At 33.2% G+C, this 17,749-nt stretch overlaps 5 protein-coding genes across 7 annotated transcripts in view; all 5 read left to right on the plus strand.

Moving 5' to 3' along the window:
• The window catches only part of LOC143914944 (uncharacterized), a 55,944-nt gene that overhangs the window by 31,345 nt on the left and 6,850 nt on the right, over window positions 1-17,749 (plus strand). The window contains exon 1 of one of the 3 annotated variants that reach the window (XM_077435362.1): window positions 5,438-5,505. The exons of 1 other annotated variant lie outside the window; for it this stretch is intronic. The gene's annotated coding sequence lies outside the window, so the exon portion shown is untranslated. Of the gene's footprint in view, window positions 1-5,437; window positions 5,506-6,026; window positions 7,766-17,749 lie in introns of those variants that run through there. One more of the 3 variants, XM_077435363.1, reaches the window with a different exon arrangement.
• Window positions 392-17,012, plus strand: LOC143914723 (uncharacterized). Its single transcript, XM_077435025.1, has 2 exons — window positions 392-1,177; window positions 16,569-17,012. Exons 1-2 carry the CDS (start codon window positions 392-394, stop codon window positions 16,992-16,994), a joined length of 1,212 nt encoding a protein of 403 aa, XP_077291151.1. The 3' UTR covers window positions 16,995-17,012.
• Window positions 3,301-4,019, plus strand: LOC143914361 (uncharacterized). Its single transcript, XM_077434553.1, has 2 exons — window positions 3,301-3,318; window positions 3,594-4,019. The coding sequence occupies exons 1-2, from the start codon at window positions 3,301-3,303 to the stop codon at window positions 4,017-4,019; spliced, it is 444 nt and encodes a 147-aa protein (XP_077290679.1).
• LOC143914698 (uncharacterized) lies at window positions 8,587-11,321 on the plus strand. The gene is made up of 3 exons (XM_077434998.1): window positions 8,587-9,374; window positions 10,677-10,790; window positions 10,878-11,321. The coding sequence occupies exons 1-3, from the start codon at window positions 8,589-8,591 to the stop codon at window positions 11,301-11,303; spliced, it is 1,326 nt and encodes a 441-aa protein (XP_077291124.1). The 5' UTR covers window positions 8,587-8,588; the 3' UTR covers window positions 11,304-11,321.
• On the plus strand, window positions 14,128-15,539 carry LOC143914699 (uncharacterized). The gene is made up of 2 exons (XM_077434999.1): window positions 14,128-14,913; window positions 15,534-15,539. Exons 1-2 carry the CDS (start codon window positions 14,128-14,130, stop codon window positions 15,537-15,539), a joined length of 792 nt encoding a protein of 263 aa, XP_077291125.1.

A 17,749-nucleotide genomic window follows, 5' to 3' on the forward strand; every position in this document is an offset into this window, starting at 1 on the left:
ACTTGAGATGTTCATTCACATAGCTAAGGTACGAAAAAAAATCTGAAACTTAGTCGCGCATACCTTAAACGCCAGTATTGGCGCGTCTCCTTATTATAATATGTATGTAAATACATTTTACATAACAAAGTCCATGCCAGAATATGTTTACTCGTATTGCTTCATATTTTCAATAATGTCATATGCTAATATTATAAATTTGCATTCGCTATATAAAAGAGACTTGTAACAATAGTCACCCAGTTACATATAAAGCTATGTAAAAATTTCCACGTCAATTTCCAATGTTAAATAAATACAAAACAACTATTTTTATCTCAGTTATCAACAAAGATTATTCAATATAATATTGAATATTTGTGAATCGAGCTCAGTCCAGCCTCATACAACCATGGGTGAAAACGTAGAAGCTCCGATTGTTCTTCGCGACGACTTGGTCCAAATTATCAATGGAGTATTTAAAGACGAAAACGTTGAGAGTGCATCAATGGAAGTGTCCGAAGCTTCTGGCAAAGGAGATAACTATTTAGGAAAACTTTACCGAGTGAAAGCCAGCGGAAAACATGGAAAATCGATCAGCATCATAGTAAAGTGTGCTCTTGATGCAAAACTAATAAGGGATAATTTTCCGGTAGAAATATTATACCAAAGGGAAATACATGCATATTCCAAAATGCTACCAATCCTATACTCCCTTCAGAACGAATGCCACCTTCCAAATAAGGAAAAGTTTTACTTTGCAAAATACTACGATAGTATAACTGAAATAGAAAAAGAAACTCTCTTCATCGGTGATTTGGCAGTAGAAGGATACAAGATGTACAACAGACAAAAACCATTTGATAGACAGCACTTGGAGCTAGTTGTAAAAAATCTAGCTCGATTTCATGCCACCTCCTTTGTCTTAAAGCAAAAGAACCCGACACTGTTCGATCAATTTTCCCAAAAGGTTGGAAGGAAAATGGAATACGGCGATAACATCGGAATGTTCATGGAAATTGCGAAGAAGAAATGTTTCGACACAATCGAGAGTGCTGAAATCAGGCAAAGAGTGGAAGCAAATTTAGAAGACTTCATGGGAAAATTCGATGGTTATTTGGACTACAAAACTGCAGAACCGTACAACGCCATATGCCACGGCGATTGCTGGATCAACAATTTCTTGTTTAAATATGAGGTGAGTGTTTTTAAATACATTTTTAATTAACAAACTTTTTCTGTTTTAACACATTTAATGCGGGAAACAGAGATTACAGTTTTTAGTGTGTTGTTGCTTGTTATGTTTAAAAGTTTTGTGCCGATATGTTTAAAAGTTTTGTTCAATTTACAAACACTTTTGGAATTTTCAATAAATTGACAATTCTTTTTGAAAAAGTTCTCTGGTTTAGTTGGTCCAATGAACATGTATAGAGTTAGATTTTATCTTGTGAGCAGATTCCAATCATTACAATGACTTGTCACTTTTAGCAAATGATCATTATTTCATTGATAACACTTCGACACGAAAAATGGTTCAGATACGTGATATGACTTTTCTTATATATGTATGTATGTATCTATGCCAAGTGAACACGAATCTGTAACTGGCTTACCTCCTTATTGTTAATTATTGATTACCTCCTGCTTGTTATTAATCCACAAGAATAGTCGAAATATAATTTTTATTTAATTCTCATACAAAGATAATTTAATATATTATCCCTATTAATAAAATTCAGATTCGTGTAAATATTAGTACGAGCATTTAGCTCAAAATTTTACCTATTTAAAATTCAGCACACTTCCAATAATTAACAATTAACTCTTTTAAACGAAAACAAAAAATATTATGGCCAGAACACTATTCCAATAAACATCTTCCAATAGAAAATACTCGATGTAAAATAGTATTAACAGTGGGGAAAAAATCCCAAGTGAAAATATGTACTTTTGACTTTTAATTTAAACTGGACGACTACTTAGAGAAATTTGAAAGCTGAAAAGTACTACAAATGAAAGATAAAATACTCGACTATAGATTTCAATATTCATTTTGAACAGGAAATTGACAGATTTTGAGACATCGACTGAACAACACCAAGGTATAGAAAAATCGCGCGATTTAAAAAACACATATCTCCGTATCTCGAGCCAATCAACATTTTTTATTACCATATTCGTGTTCACTGGGCATAGATCTATAATAAAAGTCATATTTGGTCTCTGAACCAAAAAAAAAAGTCGTCATTTGTCGAACAGTGTAATAGAAATGTTACAATATTATCTCATTCATAATGACGTCAAAATTCTTTAAACTTACTTTTCTCATGTAAAAATGATTACTTATTCAAATACACTCGTGCATATGTACTTACATATTGTGTCATAAACATACAAATGATATTATATTTAACATAAGTAAATCAAAACTCTCAATTGTACATAATTTTATCAGTGCCCGAAAATGTAATATTTCGCCTTATATGTGTACAAACATTACTACCAGATAAATAATAAATAGATAAATCCAACAAAGAATTTTAGGTTAAATACCTATTAGTTGATAATACAATCTATGCGCCATAAAATTTATCAAAAAAAACCTAAGGATATATTTATGTTTAACCGATAAACATTCCTCAAGCTATTTGTTTGTGATGGTATTTCTCATAATTGTACCTATACAAAGTAGTTCTAAACTATAATATATGTATCTAGTGGGGTTTGGTGCATCCGCTCTAAAATCGCCAGATTAACAGAACGGCAGCTTTAAACGTAATTCTCGTTTTCTCGAATGATAGATTGCACATCAGATGACGAGTAACCTTTTGATTTGCACAGATGCAATTATTAAAATTGAGTTGGATCTTTCTGGCGAGTTTAATAAGGCAAGATTCGGAAGTTATTAAACTCGCCTGAAAGATCCAACTCAATTTTAATAATTACCATTTTAATAATTGCATCTGTGCACATCGAAAGGTTACCCGTCATCTGATGTGCAATCTATCATTCGAGAAGACGAAAATTGCATTTAAATCAGCCGTCCGTTAATCTGTCGTTCAATTTGTCTGGCGATTTTAGAGCAGATGCACCGCATCCCCACATATCAGTGGCGTGCGGTGAAATTCTCTCTTTTTGTTGTACAACCTTACTTAATGTGCACGGGCAGGATACAAGCCCATTCGAAATGATGAATGTGTGTGTGTGCGTGTGTGTGTCACCCATCGCTCGGCCTGACGTCGCACATGCCTTTCGTCGCTTGGCCTGACGTCACATGACGTTCCATACCCCCCACCCACTTCCCCGCGTTTCCTCGATCACATGGCTCTGATTGGCTGTGTATTCACGGTCTGGCACAAACACACATACCCACAAACATATCCACACACATCACGTCCGTTTTTATATAATTATAAGATTATATTACAAAATATAAATTGAATTGTTATACAATTTAATACTTAGCAAGATGTGATAACCACTAGTATATGTATACATATGTGTACACTTCCACGGAGCGCATTTTAAATCCCCACACTCGTCCACGCGTCCGCCACAAACATACCCACATTGTACATCTCGTCCGTTAATGCTTTTTCTTCTTTATTTTTCAGGACGACAAAGTAGTAGATGTGAAATTCGTCGACTGGCAATTAGTTCGTTTGGCATCGCCCATCACTGACATCGCATACATGATGTTCTCAAGCACGGATGAGCAATTAAGATCAGATTGTTATACGAAAAGTTTGGATTTGTATTATCAAACGCTGGACAAAAACATCACCATGATGGGATGCAAGACGGACGACTGCTATCCGCTTAACGTTTTCAAGGACCAGATCAAGGCAATAATGCCCTTTGGATTGATATCCTCGATTATGCTACTTCCAACAGTCCTGTCCAATAAAGAGGATACACCGGAAATGGACATCAAACCAGAAGACTTCGATGAAAGTATTTACGACAATCTGCTATCCAACATATGCAAAGAACGTCTCAACGGAGTATTTAGGGACATGGTCTCGTTCGGTTTAATTTAAAATCACATACGTATTCCGTATAATATTCATTCGTAATTAATTATTATTACATATAATATTCATTCGTAATTAATTAATATTAAATACAATATTCATTCGTAATTAATTAATATTAAATATAATATTCATTCGTTATTGATAAATTTATCATATTATGGTGACTTAAATTTTGTCATTATAAGCTGTCCAATTTTTTTTTTCATTTTATACTAAAACTTTTTAATCCAGTGTTTTTTATAACATAATAATAATATTTTTCAAGAAATATTTCATTTTTTTTTAAATACTTATATTACATTGAAAACAAATAAGATTAAAGATTTTTTTTTCATATTTCTATTATTATTTTTAATTTATACCTCAAAGGCCTAATAGGTAACCCCAATGCGCCTTGCTGGCCAGAAACATTGTACATTTGATACTAGTATTATTAGTATTATGTATATATACAAAGTGAATAAATATCAATAAAAACCCACAGACACATCTATGGTCAAATTTGTAAATTTGCAGCATTTTTTTAAACAATTCAGTGAAATTCAGTAAATACTTATCAATTAACAGTAAAAGAGACATTTATGGCCAAATTTGCAGCATTTTATACAATTCAGCGAAATTCGAGATTGCTGAAAACTCGAGATTTGCGAGAAAATGGGTAAGGTTGGAACAGTTTCAACGAATATCAGATAAATTAGGCAAACTTTGATAGGAAACGGTCGACCTGGAGTCACAAATTCAAGGTCTGGCCAGAAGAATTTGGACAGTGGGATTTGATCCCGTACCACTGTGTTCAAAGCGTTATATGCTATCCACTTGTCTATTCTGCTGGTTAAATTAATAACAACAATGAAAAAAAATAAAAACATAGAAGAACACCATTGAATAGTTATATACATACATATGTACATATATTTATATGATATTTGCAGAGGCAGCTTGTATTTAAGGGAAAGCGGGGCACTACCCGACACACATTTCTCCAAACCAAAAAAGAAAATAAATTTTGTGTACTTTTGGTGACTCATCAATGATGATAAGTCATAATTATTCAATATCAGTATTTTTACATACCTCCTTTACGTTTCACTTACAATTACAATTCAGCAAAAAGTTTGCCTCTTATCCGATCGTTTTCATACTTTGCCATATTGCTCATTTTGGTCATCAATATAAGTAAATGGATCCTCCACCATTACGATGGTGCAAAAATATCGTGTATATCTATTGATATATCTGCCCGGCGAGATAGTCGTTGACGTTTATCCATCGTTTATTTATTAGTTTGGGCGGTATTAAAATAAAATTATTGTTTTTATTCAAAATAATAATTTTATATACACATTGTAGAAGAGGTATGTTTTTAAAAAACTTTTTTTTATCCCGCTCATCATGCAGTGAGCAAAACCGGTACGTAATTCAGTTCGAGGCAGTCGCTTATCTTTCGTGGTCCCGTGGTCAAACAAATTAACAAATATTAGATAGCAAGGTAGATATTCTTATTAATAATATTACATATACTTTTAAAGGTTCTAATTATTATTAAACAATGGACTAGAGACTTTAGATTTATTGTTTTACAACAATTATTGAACTATCCAAAGTTAAGTTTGTACGTGTAATACAAATATCGTTGGCCATATATACAGTAGACCAATCGCTTCTATGAGGCCCATTAAGGAGCAAATCTTATATATCAAGAAATTTTTCAATATCGTACAAAAAATTATTATTTTGAATAAAAACACCAATAATTTTTTTTTACTATCGCCATCTATGTTTAAAACTAACAAACAAACGTCAACCGTAAACGTGAAATATAATGTCAGCGGGCAAATTACAAAACGCGTCTTACACGATATATTTGCACCATCGTAATCCATTTACTTATATTGATGACCAAAATGAGCAATATAGCAAAGTAGTAAAACGATCGGATAAGAGGCAAATTTGAGGCGATCGTTTTCATACTTTGTCATATTGCTCAATTAGGTCATCAATATAAGTAAATGGATCCTCCGCCATTACGATGGTGCAAAAATATCGTGCAAGACGCGTTTGAAATTTGAATTTCTGAAAAGTGCCTGACGTTTATCCAGTTTTTAGTTTTAAACATAGATGGCGGTAGTAAAATAAAATTATTGGTATTTTTATTCAAAATAATAATTTTACATACAAATTATAGGAAAGGTATGTTTTAAAAAAACTTTTTTTAATCAATTTATTTGAATCGAATAAAAATTATACTCATACATATCGAATCATCGTCATAGAGACTTTGTTTTGTTTTTTCGATTACCAACAAACCTTATATACATATGTACATACAAAGTCTCTTTCAAAATCATATATTAAACTAGCTGAACCCGGCATGCGTTGCAATGCCAGAATAAGGCATGCAATTCCCGTTCCCGTTTCCGTTGCGTTCCCGTTCCCGTTTCAAGTGATGGTTGGAGCTCAACTATTTAAAGCCATGTCGTCATAAACCAACTGGCAACATGGTTACCAACGAACACATTTCCGTGCCTACACAATGGCGCTTCAAACTTTGGCGTCGGTAAAATCGTAATTACGAATATTATTATTAAGAGGTTTTTTACCGTTTTTTTTTCACAGTAAGCTTCCCCGGACATTCATACAATAAATCCTGAAAGTTCCATCGTAATCGGTCGAGTGGTTTAGGAGCCTATACGAGACAGAGAGATAGACAATTACATAGAGAATAGATAGACAATACACATTTCAATTCCATTTATTTTAAACAATAATCTAGTAGCAATAGTCATCTATGTATGTAGTTACAAAGCTATGTAACATTTCAATGACATCTTTATTTTGTTATGTAAACAAATAAAAATTGTACTTATCTCAGCTATCATAATTCAGTAGAAGTAGTAAGTGTTGCAAAATGAGCTTAGTTCAGTGTAATTAAACCATGGGTGATAACGTTGAAAATGCTACCATTAGTCTTCGCAACGACTTGGTCCAAATGGAATATTAATAGAATATTAAGTCTTATCAATGGAATATTTAAAGATGAAAATGTTGAGAGTGCGTCAATGGAAATATTCGAAGGTTCTAACAAAGGAGAAAACTATTTGAGAAAGATTTACCGTGTAAAAGGCACCGGCAAAGATGGAAAATCGATCAGCATCATTGTAAAGTGTGCTCTTGATTCGAAAATAATAAGGGATAGTTTTCCGGTAGAAATATTATACCAAAGGGAAATACATGCATATTCCAAAATGCTTCCAATCCTATACTCCCTTCAGAATGAATTCCACCTTCCGAATAAGGAAAAGTTTTAATTTGCAAAGTACTACGATAGTATAACCGAAATAGAAAAAGAAACTCTCTTCATCGCTGATTTGGCAGCAGAAGGATACAAGATGTACAATAGCCAAAAGTCATTCGACAGACAGCACTTGAAACTAGTTATAAAGAATCTAGCTCGATTTCATGCCACCTCCTTTGTCTTAAAGCAAAAGAATCCAACACTGTTCGATGAATTCTCCCAAAAGGTCTCAAGGAAAATGGAATATGGCGATAGCATCGATGAGAAAATGGATTTGGCGAAAAATAAATGTTTCGACATAATTGGAAGTGTTGAAATCCGGCAAAAAGTGGATGCAAATTTAGAAAACCTCATGGGAAAATTCAATTATTATTTGGACTATAAAACTGCACAGCCTTACAACGCCATTTGCCATGGTGATTGTTGGATCAACAATTTCACGTTTAAATAAGAGGTGAGCATTTTCATACCATTTTTAATTAGCTTTCATTACATTGAGTAATGAAGGTTACATTACACTAGTTACCGGAGTGGAAACTAATCAATATTTACTTAGTTTAACCCACTGAATTCGAATATGGCAATAATTTGTTTGCTTGATCTCGTTTTAGAGATGCGAGCGTTTAATTTAAAATCTAGTATTTCCTTGCTAAAAGTGAGTATTGGAATCTATAGTCAGGTGTTTTTTCTATTGATTGTTATTTTTTATTGCTATGAAATACTTTTCATAGCAATAATTTAAAAGTCAAAAATATATTTTTGTTTATGGATTTTTTCTCTGTGCTATTTTGCATTTTTTGGTCAGTTTTTTGTTTCACCACGTTTATAAGAATTGGTTTTATAACCCAATATTTTTTATTTTTATCTAAACGTACTAACTCGAGCGGTAATTGCATTAGAAAGACTTTCGTTCAGTTTCCATGAGCGTACCCCAGAAGCGTTGGTGCAAGCGAGATTTTGAGATACAATAAATTTTCATACGTATGAAAAAGAAAAAATCAGAAATATAAGTAACCTTACCATAGAAAAATACTGTCTGTGATGGCTTATGCATAAATATGTACATTTTAAAACCAGTTATATTAGAGCTATCTGTGTATTACAGTACCAACTTTTATCACCTAATAATTAAGCTAGACAATTTTCTATTCCATGTTGATTCAAATGAATCGTAAATACAACTGTATTTACTTCATTTATCAACAATAATCGTAAATGTACATACGTTAATTATTATGAATTGCACACAATGCAGTTCAGTTCGAATCAAATCAGTCATGAGTAAGGACGTTGAAGCTCCGATTGCTCTACGCGATGACTTGCTCCAAGTTATATACGAAATTTTTAAAAATGGCAATTTTGAAAGAGCATCAATGGAAATATCCGAGGCTTCTGAAAAAGGAGACAACTATTTGGGAAAAATTTGCCGAGTGAAAAGCAGCAGCAAAGATGGAAAATCGATCAGCCTCATAGTAAAGTGTGCTCTTGAATCTGAAGTGATGAGGCAAAATTTCCCTATAGATAAATGGTACCAGAGGGAAATACACGCATACTCCAAAATGCTTCCGACACTGTACTCCCTTCAAGACGAGTCCCATCTACCCAATAAGGATAGATTCTACTTCGCAAAGTACTACGATAGTATAACCGAAAAAGGAAAAGAGGCTTTCATCATCGCAGATTTGGCAGTGGATGGATACAAGATGTACAATAGACAAAATCCATTCGACAAACAACACTTGGAATTGGTTATGAAGAATCTAGCTCGATTTCACGCTACCTCCTTCGTCTTGAAGCAGAAGAACCCGAAATTGTTCGAACAGTTCTCCCTAAACGTCGGTAGGAAATTGGAATATAGCGAAAGCATCGTAAATCGTATTGATGTGGGGAAGAAGAAATATGTAGATATAATCGAGAGTGCTGAAGTCCGGGTTAAGGTCGAAGAAAATATAAAAGACTTCATTGGAAAGTTCAACGGCTACTTGGACTACAGACATGCCGAACCTTACAACGTCATATGCCATGGTGATTGCTGGATCAACAATATCATGTTTAAATATGAGGCGAGTATTTTCAAATTATATTTATATATTTAAATATATTTATTTATTTTTTACAATTTCGCCATAGTGACATTACACATTAGCTCCAGGTCGTCAATATGGTTGATTTATTACAAGACATTGAAAAATCATAATTAACGACACATCTAAATATGATACATACATAGTTATTACACGCATACACATTTAATTCGAAACAATACCTAACATCTATAGTCAGATATTACAAACATCGTATAAATACGATTAATAACATTTTTCATGTAACAATACGAATTTTTACATTCGATAAACAACCACAGAGACATCTACGGTGAGAAATCTGGTGAAACCTGATTTTTTCATTTTTTTCATTTTTTCAGTTTTTCATTTTCCCAGTTTTTTCAGGCCCCGGGGTGCCGAAGGCATTGGGGGCGCTGGGGGCAAAGCCCCCGGGGTGCCTGAGGCATCGGGGGCGCTGGGGGGCGAAGCCCCCGGGGTGCCGAAAGCATTGGGGGCGCTGGGGGCGCCGGAGCACAAATCTAGCACAAAAAACCGTAGCGTACTTCAATATTTTGCTTTATCTACTTACAAATATACCTATTATACAACAATAAAGCTTACAAACAACTTGACTTACAATAATCGTTGGCAAGTAATACCAATTATTATTTCCTTAATAATAAACGCCATGTAAATATTATCCTTCAATATATTATTTATCTTGAAAAGCGTCGGTGGCAATGTTAATATTGAATCATTAGCCAGCAGTATGGCTCGGTGGTTGTGTTTATGTTTAGGTTACCGGGTTCGATCCCGTGCTAATTTCGAATACTGCTGGTCAAACTTGGATATTTATGACTCCGAGTCGATCGTTTCTTGTCCGAGTGTGCCAATTTATCTGATTTCATTGTTGAAAAGGTTCTTCCATCAAATTGGCAAAATCCATCCTACCAGCTATCCGCATTTGATTTATGTACAATATGTAAAATGTATGTACAAGTCTAAATCCAGAAATGTATCTATGAATTAATTTTTTTTTTTTTTTTGTAAATTCGTGTTCTTCAACCTATCGCCAAGCCATATATATTCAAATTTTAAATAGATCTATATCAAAATAAAACTTTAATTTCTGTAGTGAATATGTGACGACCCTGATTGTATTCCGTACGTTGTAGCGTAGTTATTGAGACGTGCCGCGTAATATTGACACAATTTATTTATTCATAAAGGCACTTCTATTATTATAACATTTCTCTGTATGTATGTATGTATGTAGATGTCGTTCCATTTGTGATGGCCCGCCTCTAATCCTCGTAAAAGATGCGCAAGCCAAGATCGAATATTGAGCATTGGTTCTGCGCATCTTTCTCGAGGAGTGGGGGTGGGCTTCTGTTAACTGTTAACAGAAAGACCGAGCATCTTAGCATATACAATGTTTGTATTGTTAAAATTTCTTAACTAAGATACGATTACAACCATGCTTCTCTAACATTCAAATACTAATTCGTATTATTTTTTTAGGGCGACAAACTGACAGATATGAAATTCATCGACTGGCAAGTGGTTCGTCTAGCATCGCCCATTACCGACATAGCATACGTGATGTTCTCGAGCACGGATGAGCAATTGCGATCAAATTTATACACGTCATCATTAGACTTATACTATAATACCCTGGATAAAAACATCAACATGATGGGTTGTAACACGGCCGAATACTATCCTCTCGAAGTTTTCAAAGATCAGATCAAATCGACCATGCCGTTCGGACTAATATCTGCGATATTGCTACTACCAACAATATTGTGCAATGCAAAAGATATACCAGATATGGACATTAAACTAAAGGACGTCGATCATAGGTCATACGACAATTCGCTATCCAAGAAATCAAAAGATCGTCTCAATGGAGTATTCAGGGACATGGTCTCATATGGTATCATTTAATAACCCACACTTACTCTACAAATATATATGTATGTAGAAATTATATAAAGAAAATAAATATATATAAAAAAAATTCCATGTAACGTTGGTTTTGAAGCATTAATTGTTTAAGCCGTTTGTTGAAAATATATTCATCCAGACAATTTGACTTTTCTTTACTTACAAAGTAGTAAATGGAATGTATTATTCATATATGGATTACAGACAATTCAGCAGGTCTTTTAAGGGTCTCAAAATAAAAAATTAATGGACCTGAAACTTTATGTTGTATCTGTGCTACAGTTCCCGGAAATATTTACTAAATTGCACTCAATAGTAGCGCAGTTTTGAGCAAGACTAATTTTCAAAGGCGCTCAAAAAGAACTTGCGCTATTGAATTTCACAAAAAAAGGTAAGCACCCTCAGATAACATACAACTACTCCTTGACGCTTTTTTTTGGAATTATATTGCGTTAGTTCTCCTTGGGCATCTTTGAAAGTTTGGATGTCGAGTCTATTTTTCCGGTAAACTTTGTTACAGTTGAAGTGTATCTGCCAGTTGTAATATTATATACTTCGACTAGTTGGAATATAATCCATCTAACCTGGTACCAACTAACATTATAGATAAAATATATTTTCAGTTGTAATATATTTTGACTAGTTGGAATATATTCCGTCTGACCCACGTAGGTTTATTAATATTTCGAATTAAATTCCAATTGGTCAAAATATATTACAACTGAAAATACAGTTTAGCTATATGTTAGTTGGATGGAGAGGTTAGGTTGTCGTGAAAACGTCACTCGACTAGTGAAATTGATTTTGATTTGATAGGCCTTCCTGGTATATATGTATGTATTATATGTTACTGTTGAAGTGTACCTTCCAGTTGTAATATATTCCATCTAAACTGATACCAACTACCCTTGTACTTGAATTGTATTTTCAGTTGTAAAATATTTTGACTAATTTGAATATATTCCATCTAACCCGTGTAAGTTGATTCATATCGCGAATTACATTCCAACTGGGCAAAAAATATTACATCTGAAAATACAGATCAACTATAAGTTGATACCACGTTAAATACAGAGTATAAGTTTTCGTTAAAACGTCACACAACTAGTAAATTGTGTTGGAAAGTCACCTTTTTTTGTTTTGAACACATTCTTAGGGATATCGTAATACGACACTCATTACCTTTATTGATTATTTTACCTAGCAAATTTAAACGGATAATTGAATTATAAATCATTCCTCAAAACATCCGATCTGTCAAAACAAAACTGTTATATAATAACTGGCGCACATTGTTGAAAGTGTATTTGCGCTTGTAGAAATATAATTTACCAGTTTAATTGTATTCGAATATGAATGACCTAAAACGCCAGTTGGAAAATATTACAACTGAAAATACACTTCGGCTGTAGCATCTATACAAATTTAAGCGCTTTAATGTAATGAATTCGCTAGCTACAATACAAAAATTGTAGGCAATGATCTCTACGACAGACCAATTGTAGGAAGAAACGTATATTGTTAAGACAATTTTTCATATGCAACAAAATAATTAATATTTTCTTATATTATTAAATATTTACATGATGCCCTTTTAACGTTTGTATATTTGTCAGTTTTTACTCAATTATAAAATATAGTTCAGATAAGAGTGTATCGATTTTAAATACATAGCTATAATGAATTTTTATATGATTACACTGTTCGACAAATGACGACTTTTTTTTGGTTCAGTGACCTGATATGACTTTTCTTATAGATCTATTTAAAATTCAGCACACTTCCAATTAACCCTTTTAAACGAAAACAAAAAATAGTGTGGTCAGAACACTATCCCAATAACCATGTTTCGATAGAAAAAACTCAATATAAAATAGTATTAACAGTGGGAAAAAATCACAAGCGAAAAAACGTACTTTTGAGTTTTGATTTAAACTGGACTACTTAGAGAAATTTGAAAGCTAAAACGTATTAAAAATGGAAGATGAAATACCCGACTATAGATTCCAATATTCATTTTAAACATAAAATTGACAGATTTTGATACAATCGACCGAACAACACCAATATATAGAAAAATCGCGCGATTTAAAAAACACATATGTATGTATATATCCGAATCTCAAGCCAATCAACATTTTTTATTACCAGATTCGTGTTTACTGGGCATAGATCTATAAGAAAAGTCATATCTCGTCTCTGAACCATTTTTGGTGTCGAACATTGTTATTATATAGAAAAAAAATATACATATAATAACACTGTTCGAACTAATACAACCGAATTTATTCGAATATACAATCAAATATACATGTACATATTTAGTTATGTAGTATATACATACATACTTTAGATGAGTGTATTAACTGGGCAATATTTCCTTTTAAATTGTCTGTTTGTTAATTTTTTGCCAAATAGAAATTCACACTTTTTTAACATTTTTGAAAGTTCAAGATATATTTTAACTATAAAAATAATAAAAAGTTTTTTTTTAAGGATTTTGAGATTTCATACGTATGAAAGAGTCTTTCAGAAATATAAATAACCTTACCATTCAAAAATACATATTTTATTAAATATTATTGTCAGCGATGGTTCATAAATATGTACATTTTAAAACCAGTTGTTTTAGAGTTATCTGTGTACTTCAGTACCAACTCTTATCACCTAGTAATAAAGCTAGACAATATTATAATTCCATATTGATTTAAATGAATCATAAATACAATTGTATTTACTACATTCATCAACAATAATCGTAAATGTACATACGTTAATTATTATGAATTGCGCACAATGCAGTTCAGTTCGGATCAAATCAGTCATGAGTAAGGACGTTGAAGCTCCGATTGCTCTACGCGATGACTTGCTCCAAGTTATCTACGAAATTTTTAAAAATGGCAATATTGAAAGAGCATCAATGAAAATATTCGAGGCTTCTGAAAAAGGAGACAACTATTCGGGAAAAATTTACCGAGTGAAAAGCAGCAGCAAAGATGGAAAATCGATCAGCCTCATAGTAAAGTGTGCTCTTGAATCTGAAGTGATGAGGCAAAGTTTCCCAATAAATAAATGGTACCAGAGGGAAATACACGCGTACTCCAAAATACTTCCGACACTGTACTCCCTTCAAGATGAATCCCATCTACCCAATAAGGATAGATTCTACTTCGCAAAGTACTACGATAGTATAACCGAAAAAGGAAAAGAAGCTTTCATCATCGCAGATTTGGCAGTGGATGGATACAAGATGTACAATAGACAAAATCCATTCGACAAACAACACTTGGAATTGGTTATGAAGAATCTAGCTCGATTTCACGCTACCTCATTCGTCTTGAAGCAGAAGAACCCGAAATTGTTCGAACAGTTCTCCCTAAACGTCGCTAGGAAATTGGAATTTAGCGAAAACATCGTAAATCTTATTGATGTGGGGAAGAAAAAATATGTAGATATAATCGAGAGTGCTGAAGTCCGGGTTAAAGTCGAAGAAAATATAAAAGACTTCATTGGAAAGTTCAACGGCTACTTGGACTACAGACATGCCGAACCTTACAACGTCATATGCCATGGTGATTGCTGGATCAACAATATCATGTTTAAATATGAGGCGAGTATTTTCAAATTATATTTGTTTATTTAAATATATTTATTTATTTCTTACAATTTCGCCATGGTGACATTTCACATTAGCTCCAGGTCGTCACTATGGCTAATTTATTACAAGACATTGAAAAATCATAATTAACGACACATCTAAATACATACATATGTAGATGCATAATTCGAAACGATACCTGATATCTATGGCCACATATTACAAACATCGTATAAATAGGATTAATAATATTTTTCATACAACAACCACAGAGTCATCTATGGTGAGAAATCTGGCGAGACCTGAGATATAACAATAACTCAAGGTTTGCATTTTTTTTTTGCAACGTTTTTCAATAACAGAAAATTGGGAAAGAAACGAAAATTTTACAGGAACCGTTTCGATGAAAATCAGAAAAATTGGCAAATTCTGATCAAATTGGCAAAAACGATCGAAATCGACAAACCAAAGTCTGGCCAACAACGAGACTCTTAGTGGGAATCGAACCCGTGACATCAAGCACGAAAAAATTCAATACTCACCACTAGACCACGCAGCTGGTTATGTGTACCTTATCAAGGGCTAGGGATACTATCAAATAATTTATTTGTTATAATTCATCGAATATGCAGAGGTGAATTATACCAATTATACATATGTACATATATGAAGTTCCATCGTTATAATGACGGATAGTTTTAATAATTGATCTTTATTATAATAGGACACTTATCATTTATAATCTCAATTTTTTCAGGTATTGTTGTATATGTAGCACAAAAAACCGTAGCGTACTTAAATATTTTGTTTTAACTACTTACAATTATTGCTATTATACCACAATAAAGCATACAAACAACTTGATTTAGAATAATCGTTGGCTAGTAATACCAATCATTATGAAATACATAAATATTATCCTTTAATGTATTATTTATCTTGAAAAGCGTCGACAGAAATGTTAATATTGAATCATTAACCAACAGTATGGCTCGGTGGTTGCGTTTATTTCTAGGTTACCGGGTTCAATCCCGTGCTAATATTGAATACTGCTGGTCAGACTTATACATATGTATGCAGAGAAATGTTTTAATAATAGAAGTGTCTTTAGGCGTCATATAGTTGTCAAGTGAGGAATGTCCACAGACCTTTTCAAATAATTTTGGCAACAGTCGTATTTGATGCTTGGTGCTTGACGTATGTATATCATGTCCAATAAAAACTTCTCTGTTTGTTAAAATTACTTGCAAAATGGGCAAGTGCATCGTTAAAAATTGCACAATGCATTCAAAAATACACAATTAACAACATGGGATACATAACCCCCCTAAAACCGGCACTGATTATTATATGTATAACATTTCTCTGTATGTACATATGTAGATTTCGTTCCATTTGTGATGGCCCGCCTCTAATCCTCGAAAAGATGCGCAAGCCGAGATCGAGTATTGAGCATTGGTTCTGCGCATCTTTCTTGAAGAGTGGGGGTGGGCATTCGTTAATAGAAAAATATCTAGCATCTTAGCATATACAATATTTGTATTGTTCATGAATCATTTCAGGTCCAAAGACTTGTCAATGAGATTGTGTGAAGAATATTTTTTGAAAAATACGATTACAACCATGCTTCTCCAACATTCAAATACTAATCCGTATTATTTTTTTAGGGCGACAAAGTGACAGATATGAAATTCATCGACTGGCAAGTGGTTCGTCTAGCATCGCCCATTACCGACATAGCATACGTGATGTTCTCGAGCACGGATGAGCAATTGCGATCAAATTTATACACGTCATCATTAGACTTATACTATAATACCCTGGATAAAAACATCAACATGATGGGTTGTAACACGGCCGAATGCTATCCTCTCGAAGTTTTCAAAGATCAGATCAAATCGACCATGCCGTTCGGACTAATATCTGCGATATTGCTACTACCAACAGTCTTATGCAATGCAGAAGATACACTAGATATGGACATTAAACCAGAGGACGTCGATCAGAGTGTATACGAGAATTTGCTATCCAAGAAATCAAAAGATCGTCTCAATGGAGTGTTCAGGGACATGGTCTCATATGGTATAATTTAATAACCCACACTTACTCTACAAATATATATGTATATATATATATATATATATATATATATATATATATGTGTGTGTGTGTATATTAAAATTATTAAAAAAATCAAAAGAAAATTCCATGTAACGTTGGTTTTTTTGCATTAATTGTTTAAACCGTTTGTTGAAAATATATTCATCCATACAATTTGACTTTTCTTTACTTACAAAGTAGTAAATGGAATGTATTATTCATATATGGATTACAGAAAATGCAGCAGGTCTTTTAAGCGTCTCAAAATAGAAAATAATGGACCTGAAACTTTGTGTTGTATCTTTGTTACGGTTCCCGGAAATATGCACTAAATTGCACTGAATAGTAGCGCAGTTTCGAGAAGTCCTAATTTTCAAAGGCGCTCAAAATTTTATTTACTTATTTATTTAATAGTTTTGGACCATTGTGGCGTTACAGGAAGAATCTAATGCGCCACAATGGCCCACATTTAAAAAAGATATAAAAACATGATATAAAAACAAGTAAACTGTAAATAAAGGAAAAAAGCAAAAGCAGAAAACATGGTGAAAAATAACTTACGCTATTGAATTTCACAAAAAAAGGTTAGCACCCTCAGATAACATATGTACAACTATCTCTTGACACTTTTTTTTGGAATTCTATTGCGTTAGTTCTCCTTGAGCATCTTTGAAAGTTTGGATGCTCGAGAGTGCAACTATCTCAAGTGCATTTTTTCCGGCCACCTTTGTTACAGTTGAAGTGTATC

This window comes from Arctopsyche grandis, chromosome 7, assembly GCF_051622035.1.
Source record: "Arctopsyche grandis isolate Sample6627 chromosome 7, ASM5162203v2, whole genome shotgun sequence".
Classification (NCBI taxonomy): domain Eukaryota; kingdom Metazoa; phylum Arthropoda; class Insecta; order Trichoptera; family Hydropsychidae; genus Arctopsyche; species Arctopsyche grandis.